The 10,824-nt window shown below is 34.5% G+C and overlaps 1 protein-coding gene across 2 annotated transcripts; it reads left to right on the forward strand.

Moving 5' to 3' along the window:
• LOC136686575 (mucin-2-like) lies at positions 1-9,807 on the forward strand. Of its 2 annotated transcripts, XM_066660451.1 has the most exons (12): positions 1-3,054; positions 3,206-3,333; positions 3,495-3,556; positions 3,664-3,788; positions 4,545-5,003; positions 5,088-5,302; positions 5,701-5,765; positions 5,961-6,136; positions 6,542-6,654; positions 6,765-6,829; positions 6,957-7,135; positions 8,311-9,807. In XM_066660451.1, the coding sequence occupies exons 1-12, from the start codon at positions 105-107 to the stop codon at positions 8,406-8,408; spliced, it is 4,635 nt and encodes a 1,544-aa protein (XP_066516548.1). In that variant the 5' UTR covers positions 1-104; the 3' UTR covers positions 8,409-9,807. The 2 variants fall into 2 exon arrangements, with proteins under 2 accessions (XP_066516548.1, XP_066516547.1); XM_066660450.1 differs by having other exon boundaries at positions 4,545-5,302.
• Positions 9,808-10,824: the final 1,017 nt, after the last annotated feature.

Below are 10,824 nucleotides of genomic sequence, written 5' to 3' on the forward strand. Positions count from 1 at the left end.
TTCCTGGGTCAACTACAAGTGAATCTACAACAGATTCCACTACAGAATCAAGTACTACTGGAATTCCTGGGTCAGTTACAGCTGAATCTACAACAGATACCACAATGGAGTCAAGTAACACTGTGACTCCTGAATTAATTACATATGAATCTACTACATATACCAATACGGAATCAAGTGTTACTTCAACTAGTGTATTGACTACAGCTGAATTCACAACAGATGCCACTATAAAATCAAGTACTACTGCAATTCCTGAATCAACTACAGCTGAATTTACAACAGATTCCACTACAGAATCAAGTACTACTGAAATTCCTGGATCAATTACAGCTGAATCTACAACAGATTCCACTACAGAATCAAGTACTACTGAAATTCCAAGGTCAATTACAACTGAACCTACAACAGAATCCACTACAGAATCAAGTACTTTTGAAATTCCTGGGTCAATTACAGCTGAATCTACAACAGATACCACAATGGAATCAAGTAACACTGTGACTCCTGAATCAATTACATATGAATCTACTACATATGCCACTACAGAGTCAAGTTTTACTGCAACTAGTGTATTGACTACAGCTGAATTCACAACAGATGCCACTATGGAATCAAGTACTACTGCAATTCCTGAATCAACTACAGCTGAATCTACAACAGCTTCCACTACAGAATCAAGTACTACTGAAATTCCTGGCTCAGTTACAGCTGAATCTACAACAGATACCACAATGGAGTCAAGTAACACTGTGACTCCTGAATCAATTACATATGAATCTACTACATATACCAATACGGAATCAAGTGTTACTGCAACTAGTGTATTGACTACAGCTGAATTTACAACAGATGCCACTATGGAATCAAGTACTACTGCAATTCCTGAATCAACTACGGCTGAATCTACAACAGATTCCACTACAGAATCAAATACTACTGAAATTCCAAGGTCAATTACAGCTGAATCTAAAACAGATTCCACTACAGAGTCAAGTACTACTGAAATTCCAGGGTCAATTACAGCTGAATCTACAACAGATACCACAATGGAGTCAAGTAACACTGTGACTCCTGAATCAATTACATATGAATCTACTACATATACCAATATGGAGTCAAGTGTTACTGCAACTAGTTTATTGACTACTGCTGAATCTACAACAGATGCCACTATGGAATCAAGTACTACTGCAATTCCCGGGTCAATTACAACTGAATCTATAACATATTCCACTACAGAATCAAGTACTACTGAAATTCCTGGGTCAATCACAGCTGAATCTACAACAGATACCACAATGGAATCTAGTAACACGGTGACTCCTGAATTAAATACATATGCATCTACTACATATGCCACTACAGAGTCAAGTATTACTACAAGTGTATTGACTACAGCTGAATTCACAACAGATGCCACGATGGAAACAAGTACTACTGCAATTCCTGAATCAACTACAGCTGAATCTACAACAGATTCCACTACAGAATCAAGTACTACTGAAATTCCTGGGTCAATTACAACTGAATCTACAACAGATACCACAATGGAGTCAAGTAACACTGTGACTCCTGAATCAATTACATATGAATCTACTATATATACCAACAGAGAATCAAGTGTTACTGCAACTAGTGTATTGACTACAGCTGAATCTACAACAGATTTCACTACAGAATCAAATACTACTGAAATTCCTGGGTCAATTACAACTGAATTTACAACAGATTCCATTACAGAATCAAGTACTACTGAAATTCCAGGGTCAGTTACAGCTGAATCTAGAAGAGATACCACATTGGAGTCAAGTAACACTGTGACTCGTGATTCAATTACATATGAATCTACCTCATATACCAATACGGAGTCAAGTATTACTGCAAGTAGTTTATTGACTATAGCTGAATCTTCAACAGATTCCACTACAGAATCAAGTACTACTGAAATTCCTGCGTCAATTACAGTTGAATCTACAACAGATTCCACTACAGAATCAAGTACTTCTGAAATTCCTGGGATAATTACAGCTGAATCTACAACAGATATCACAGTGGAATCAAGTAACACTGTGACTCCTGAATCAATTACATATGAATCTACTACTCATACCAATACAGAGTCAAGCATTACTGCAACTAGTGTATTGACTACAGCTGAATTCACAACAGATGCCACTATAGAATCAAGTATTACTGCAATTCCTGAATCAACTACAGCTGAATCTACAACAGATTCCAATACAGAATCAAGTACTACTGAAATTCCTGGGTCAATTATAGCTGAATCTACAACAGATACCACCATGGAATCAAGTAACACTGTGACTGTAGCTAATGCAACTGTATCAAGTAATACTTCAACTACTGAATCAATTATAACTGAATCTACAATGGTTACCACAGCTGAATCAAGTACCTCTGTAATTACTGAACCAACAACAGCCATATTTACAACAGTTACCACTACGGAATCAAGTACCGCTGCAACTACTGGATCAATTACAGCTGTATCTACAACAGATACCACCATGGAATCAAGTAACACTGTGACTGTAGCTAATGCAATTGTATCAAGTAATACTACAACTACTGAATCAATTATAACTGAATCTACAATGGTTATCACAGCTGAATCAAGTACCTCTGTAATTACTGAACCAACAACAGTCATATTTACAACAGTTACCACTACGGAATCAAGTACCGCTGCAACTACTGGATCAATTACAGCTGTATCTACAACAGTTACCACTATAGAATCAAGTACGCCTGCAACTGCTGAATCAACTACAGTGGAAACCACAACCGTTACCACCACTGATTTAAGTACTTCCACAAACACAGAATCAGCTACAGCTGAACTTACAACACTTAACACAAATATATCAAGAAATACTGCAAATCCGGAATCAACTACAGTGGAAACTAAAACAGTTGCTACCACTGAAGCAACTAGTTCAACTCCTGAATCAACTACAGCTGAAATGACAAGTACCACCATTGAATCAAGTACTAATGCAACTCCTGAATCAACTACAGCTGAAGTGACAGGTACTAATGCTACTCCTGAATCAACTACAGTGTAAAAGCACACAGAACATGGTTGAGTTTACAAAAAATAAATAATTACAAAATAATTCATATAGATCACTTTAAACATGCACCCTTTTCCGAGGCTAATATATTTTTTTTCCTCTTCAAGTTTCTACAACAGCTCTTGTACTGGTAATACGTCCATTCAGCTTCACCAGCAACGAAACATTTATTTCTGACCTATCAAACAGAACAACAAAAGCCTTCATTACCCGAGCAAAAAACGTCCATTCAGAGGTTGGTTTCCTTCAATGACCTAATAGAATATATAAGCACATAATGATTTTCATGTTAAAAATACAAGAAAATGTAAATGTTTATATAACATTTAATATAACTTTTAATAATGAACTTGTTGTATGCCGGAATTAAATGTTTAATCTATGCTTTTCTGACAGATTGATCCAGTTTTTAGAAAAGCATTCAGTACATATTATCAGCTAATCATCACTAGTTTTGAGTATGTGTATATCTTTTTCTCATTTTAAAATCTTCATGAATTTTAAATCACTGTCCCATATTTTCAAGTGTTTTTGCCACAAAAATAATTTTTATTTTCCCTCACAGGCCTGGATCAATCATCACAAATATGAATTTAGAGTTTAATAATAATGGAACTCAGCCCAGTGATGCTGAAATCATTGAAACCATACTCCATGCAAACACAAGTTTTCCAATTATAGCAGCTAAGTGTAAGTATACAATGGAATATATTTATATTTCATCTCCTAAATTAAAACCTGCATATTTTTCCAAAATTATTAATTTGCAATCCTAACTTGAATGTCTGCATATTGTGCATTATAAATTGAGGACTCTGTCATAACACCAACATTAAAGTTGTTGTTTTACTATACTCTGTAGAACATATTAGCTTACAATATTTAGTAATATACTTTAATTATATAATGCTCCAGTTGGACTATGCCATATTGTTACTTGTATGTATTAAAATGTTCAGATTTCAGATTCTTATTTATTGTTACACTTCTATAGCACCTTTCTAGATACCCAAGGACATTTATAATCAACACCGCTCAGAACTCCATTCCATTCAACACTCAATCCACACACACATTGGCGAGACCATCCACCTGGAGAACTGCATCGGACACTAGGGTTTCACCCAGGATAGAGCGCCAATCCATTTCTCAGCTCACACACATTTACTCACACATACAGACATTCAATGACATACACACTCATTTACTCACACACAATTCTTCAATTCTTCCATTAGAATCTCGTTACAGATTTCCTAAGATAAAAAGTAGCATGTATAAGCTCTACTTATTCCTGTACAATTTTGTTATCAGACAAAATTCACAGAGGAAGTCAAAAATAAATGTGTATGCTCCCTCTGATTTTGCAGAATTTTTGTTTATCTATATGATTTCTTAATATTGTTTTAATTTATTTTTTTATGCTTATGTGTGTTCCAAATATAGCTCTAACAGCTCCAACCACAGCTGCACCTGTAGCAACCACAGGTGTGCTGGTTACAACCACAGCTACAACTATTAGTAGTACAGCAACCACTACAACAGCAGATACTACTACTATTACCAATGTACCTACCTCAACCACAATTGCTTATACCATTACTACTATCCCAACACTTAATATTTTTACCACCACATCAACACCAACAACCACCAATTCAACAACCCCAACACCTACTTCTATTACCATGACGAGCACACCAACAACAACTACTAGTACAACAACCACTATCCCGACTACTACTATTACCACTACAACTACTCCCACAAACAGTAATGCTACCATTACAAGTACCCCAACAAATACTAATACTAATTCCATTACACCTACTCCAATAACTAGTGCTACTCCCAGTATATCAACACCAGCAACCACTACTACTACCACATCAACTTCCCCAACAGGTACTTCTACTACCACTATGACCACAACAACTACTAATAATCCAAATACAAGTACCCAAACAACTACATCTACTTCCACTGCAGCTACCACAACAACTAGACCTACTACCACTACAACTACAGCTACTTCCACTACAACTACCACAACCACAACAGCAACAACAATAACAACAAGTGCACCAACACGTCCTCCACCAGCTGTTACTGTACAAGTGGTCATCCAACAATTGTATGATTCTGCTCTGGCTAATCCTCAGAGTGAAGAGTTCCATGCTTTTGCCACATTAGTTGTTACATCAGTGAGTATCTGAATAACTAATCTTGAAATTGTTATTGTGTGAAATCCTAAATATTATTGTAACACTATATTTAAAGTTCTTGGGATCAAAACTTTATAGCTTCCATTTTCTTCAAATATTCAGAAGTACTCCAAATTGCATCAGCTCAACTTAGCTTCTAGGCTAGTTAAAAGTCTGTTTGTTTTTATTACATAATTTAAGTTAAGAATATGTTAGAAAACAAATAGGTTATGAAGAAGATTGGGAGAAAACATATAGACAAGATGATTGTTATGTACACATTAATATTAGAAGAAGTCTTATCCAGTATTTTGGCACAATAACAGTTTTGATCTCATGAACGATCTATATAAAAAAGTGTAAAATTTGTGAATAATCATGATAATCTTTCTGCGCAGTTTAATATTATCTACAAAGCAAAGTATGGGCCACGATTTGTCACTACCATTGTCATAGGCTTTAGGTAAGAGGTTTTGTAAAATGCAGTAGACTGTATAATCCCTGACCATTTCTTTAGTCTATTCTTACATACTATTCATACCCTATTTTACATTATATTAATTGTGATCCAGTATCTCAGTTATAAATTTCTCAGAAGTCCCATATGTATACATAAATCTTGTGATATTCAATATTGATTTTTTTTTTAAATTTCCAGTCCTGTGCCTATACGTTCTGAAAATGTGCAAGCACAAGTCCAACTGGTATTTAATGAGAACTCCACAACACCCATTCCCGACAGAGCTGAAATTGTGAGCACTCTACAACAAGCGATTTCAAACCCACCCACAGGGTTCAACTTAACTGTGGACCCCATCTCCATCTATGTTATTAGTAAGTTGCTAGAATTTAAAAGTATGTTTCATGGAAGAAACTTTGAAAGTTTTCCAGACTGGGATTATGCCTAGTCCTTAAAACAAGGAATCAGAGCTGTTTCCCAAAAGTCAAACCCATTTATATTCTCGCAGACTGGATTACAATATAAATCAATTAAATTTAAGACATGCTTGTGAGATTATTTTTTGCCCAGACAAATTCTCAACTCTCATTTAGACAAGATTCTAAGTGATTCTAAGTGCTTATATGTGTGCTTTCCATGGAGAACTTCTATTCAGGACTGGTTTCCTCAAACCAAATAACTATAATTTCTAGAAAAAAATACTGTAACATTTAGTTTACAGTTGTTTGCCATACTGTGTGCCACACAAATTCAGCAAATATTTTCTTTGTCTCTTCCAGATACTCCACAGGTCGTCTTTGTCTCATTCCTCACAAATGGTACTTTCGTACCAGCTCTGTCAAACACAACATCGGATTTATTCAGAAACAGGTCCCTCATAATCAAATCGGGTGTAAGTTGAATATATTTACATATCTTTAAATACATTAATTATTGGTACTTTGGAAAAAATAATTTATGTACCTATTTTTAAAAACACTGCACCTAATTTTTTACTTTCAGTTGGAGCCTTTTTTCATTGCTGATTATCCTTTTGCATTCAGCAGCTTGGCCATCAGGAATTTTAGGTAATTACTTTTATTGTCAGTTTATCTTTAAATTGACATAATACTGAATTAGTTTATGTGTTAGACTGCTCACCAAAGATTAACATTTCAGTCTTTTGGCCTCATTTACTTTATGTCTTTCTTTCAGTGATGGAGGTCCCATTTCTACCAGAATAAATACAATCAAAAACTCTATGGACGTCCTTTTTGGAGCCTCAGCAACAGTTCCCAGCATCACCCAGATTGGACAAACTTTACTCAAGGCAGCTAAAAATAACTCACTCCCCTTTCAGATTATTACAGAGCAAATCATCGTAAATGGCACAAGTAAGCCGCTTACTTTCCATTATCATTTTTAAGCAGAATTTTCTGTATAGTATTGCTATATTTGCCAATATTATCACTGTTGTTACAAACACTAATGATGCTTTTCCACTGCATGGGATCGACTCAACTTAACTCAGCTAGACAAAGCTCGATGCACATTTGGCTAGTCGCTTTTCCACTAGCACAGCTCCCCCTCACTTGCAAAGCCCTGTCTCTAATGAGAAATATAGATTTTGAAAACCACCAGAAAAAAAGCAGTGCACATTTAGCTTTCACTGCTGTTGTGAGCCGGTTGAAAACAAATGTGATTGCTTCTGTAACTTGAGAGATTTTACAAGCAGCTAGTTTTTGCTCGAGCTCTGCATTTTGTGGTAATTGACAGGTCTCTCTGTCCAATCAGCTCTCTCCAAGGTTTACACCTCACGTTTAGTACCTACTCGGCTCGATTCCTACCATGCATGAGCAAGGACTAAATAAAGTATCTGGTTTCAGAGACCAGGTATCAGATATGGCTGATGGAAAAGCAAAAGAGCCAAGCTGAGTTGAGTCATATAGGTTCCATGCAGTGGAAAAATGTCATTAGTATAGTGCAAATGGAGAGTCATCCCCTATAAAAATATATGCCTTTTGTTACATTGTTTCTTTAAAATTAATATAATGTGTAATATGTTTCAATGTTTTTACTCATTATTACTCTCATTATCAAAATGACAATGACAAAATTAAAATAACACTTTAAAATTTCTAATAAATTATTAGAATTAAATTAGTATAACTAGTTTGGATAAAAAATCTGCCCTTTAGACTAACCATTATATACATACTCATACAATTATGTATAAACAAACATATTATAAACCTGTATGGCACCACAAACACCTTACCAAAATTGGGTCATCCTTCCAAACTGGAATGACTAAGCCAAGAGGATATTGATCAGGAAAGCAGTCAAAAGGTCAAAAATGATTTTCATGCACTTTCAAGTCTCTGACACATAACAAAAAACATTTTCAAAGGTGTTTGAAGATATTCTATATGCACTGCATTTCCATTTTCATGCAGCTTTTGTATAATTTGGATAATCTGAGACAAAATTTCCAAATAACTGGGCCAAATCAGAATTTCCAAATAACTTTACATATATTACAGTAATATTATTTTTTATTTTATTACAGTAATATCATCATGCAACGTCAGCAGCAAGATCGATGTCTTCACTGCAGTCCTCATGGTAGCGCTGTCACTTCTGATCACGTTGTCGCGCCATGGATAAAACTCCACCATGGTGTGTACTGTTAGCAACACAACTATTTATTTTCTGTTAATATCACACTGTATAATGTATCAGTATCATTGCATTCAGACCATAAAGGTGGCTTTCATATTTAAAACAAAATGCACTTGATTTTCTAAGTGAAGAATTTACTGTTTTCCTGCAAATATATGTCCGTATATTTTGTGTTTTTATGAACTTCCACCTTCAGAACAATTTGACTGCTATTTCTTTTGTTTGTGTTTTTTTGTCACTGAAGAAGTCTACACAATGACTTTTAAAGTAACAGCTGACAGTTACTCAACAAAGGTATAAATTTCAATAATTGAAAATAATTGTTCGGTAGTCAGAATGCAAAAACTCTATAGTAATTCCACTCTAGGCCATGCCAAACACAAATATGTAGCCCTGATTTAAAGCACTGAAACTACACAAAGTTAAGTCTGTCTGATTCCCCTTTCCTTTTGAAATGACAGTGTTATTGTACTTTTGCTTTCTATAATTTTGCCATAATTCCTTTTGTTAAGGTACTTTATGTATGTGGTCATCCCACACACATTAATGCAAAACAACTTAAGCATTCTAGAAAACACTAATGCACGTTAAACAATTAATTTTATACTTCTTATCATCTCCTCCTGTATGGTAAGGTAGAGCATGTTTAGTTATTACATTATGCAATCCCATTAGGGGCTAGCAGCCTCAGACATAAGTCCAAACAAAAATTGTTATAATGTGTGTTTACTTTAGTTTAATTTCAGTTTAAAATGTTACTAATTCATAACTGTTTTTCCTTTGAAAATAACAGTTAATAAAATATTTGTAGCCACAACAACATTGATCTGTATATTTGTGTGAAACAATTGGAAATGAGAAAAAAGATCAATGCTATTTGCATTTTGCTGCTGGCAACATGTTGCTATAACTCATCATTATTCCTCAGATAAATAAAAAAACACACTTATACACACTATTATGTTATATACAGAATTTCTTATGGAACTTGATATTTTTCCCTACCTAAGTGATCAATATTTAGTTCTGTCACTTTATGGCTAAGCATAATTATTTATTTGGTGTGGTGTATGCATTCATTTGTTGTTTTTGGTTAATTATTTGTGGTCTGGTTGGGGGTAACATCTGGGTAAGTTTGGCACTTACTTTCAACCAAATTTAAATAGACTTTACCCATGATTTACACACAATAAAGCCTTTATACGTAAACCTATGAAAAATCAATGAAACCCAGTCCTGATCACTGTATTAATTTATTGAGATATTTAAATGTAATTTATTAAATACAAGTGATTTGAATTCTCTGTAGCATTTTTATTCAGAATTGTATTATATGTTTATTTATCAACACACTATATTGTTTCCAATAAAGATGAGGACTTATATCATGTAACTGATTCTGTTTTTGTTTTTATTTTATCACTACTAAAACATAATTGTTTTTCTAATACTAATTCATTTTCTGAAGTTTGTGCAGTGTCACTCTGCGTCCTGAACTTTTCTATCACAGCACATCACACACTCAACTAGTCACACACATTCCCACCTATGGACACTTGCGTATAACAAATACACCTACCAACATGTGTTTTTGGCTGTGAGAGGAAACCCACCCAGAGAAACCCATGGAGGAAACCCTCGCAGACACAGGGAGGACACACTGTAAATGTTTAAATTAATTTTGATTTTATATGTTGCAGAATAAGTTATAAATAAATGTTAAAAACATGCATTACTTTAGTCAACATAAGCATAAATATAATTTCATATTGTGTGTCTCTATCTCTCAACTCTTCTATAAGACCTGTCTATCCTGTTGGTTGATGGTCAGATAATGTCAGATAAAGGGAACATGATCTTGAAGCATAGGATTCCTCTGGTATTTATAATCTCTTAGATAGAGGCTAGAATTAATTTTTTGGAATATATTGGCTTTAATAAGACTTTAAAAATCCTTTCACCTCTTACAATTCTGATTTTGAAATTGATGCTGGAAAAAGTTTTAAAAAATTAATGAAAACAATACATTTCAATACTAATAATTGTACATTTAAATGAAATAAATAAAACCAATAAAACAAACAAACAGGACCACACAATATCTCTATGAAGATTCAAAGCCTTTTTTTTCAAAACTTAAAATGTTTCTGGGCAGCAACAGATAATACCCAAATATACCCTTGAACTTCAGCCAGGAATGTGGAACAGCTAAAAGCAACCGGTTTGACGAACACGATGTTCGAGAGGAGGATTGAACACAAAGCATATCAGATATACAGTATAACTAAATGCCGTACCATGTATTGCCTTAAAGACCAACAGTAAAACCTTTAATTAAATTGGGAATCACACAGGTAACAAACAATGGTCCTATATAGAACCCTGAACACTTTTAAAGGGT

This window comes from Hoplias malabaricus, chromosome 2 (assembly GCF_029633855.1).
Source record: "Hoplias malabaricus isolate fHopMal1 chromosome 2, fHopMal1.hap1, whole genome shotgun sequence".
Lineage (NCBI taxonomy): Eukaryota > Metazoa > Chordata > Actinopteri > Characiformes > Erythrinidae > Hoplias > Hoplias malabaricus.

Bases quoted from the DNA above. Each gene is read 5' to 3' on its own strand.
- LOC136686575 (XM_066660450.1), top strand. From the start codon at position 105: ATGGAGTCAAGTAACACTGTGACTCCTGAATTAATTACATATGAATCT. The intron at 3,557-3,663 runs GTATGTGTATAT...TTTCCCTCACAG, and splicing joins CTAATCATCACTAGTTTTGA to GCCTGGATCAATCATCACAA. The intron at 5,766-5,960 runs GTAAGAGGTTTT...TTAAATTTCCAG, and splicing joins ACCATTGTCATAGGCTTTAG to TCCTGTGCCTATACGTTCTG.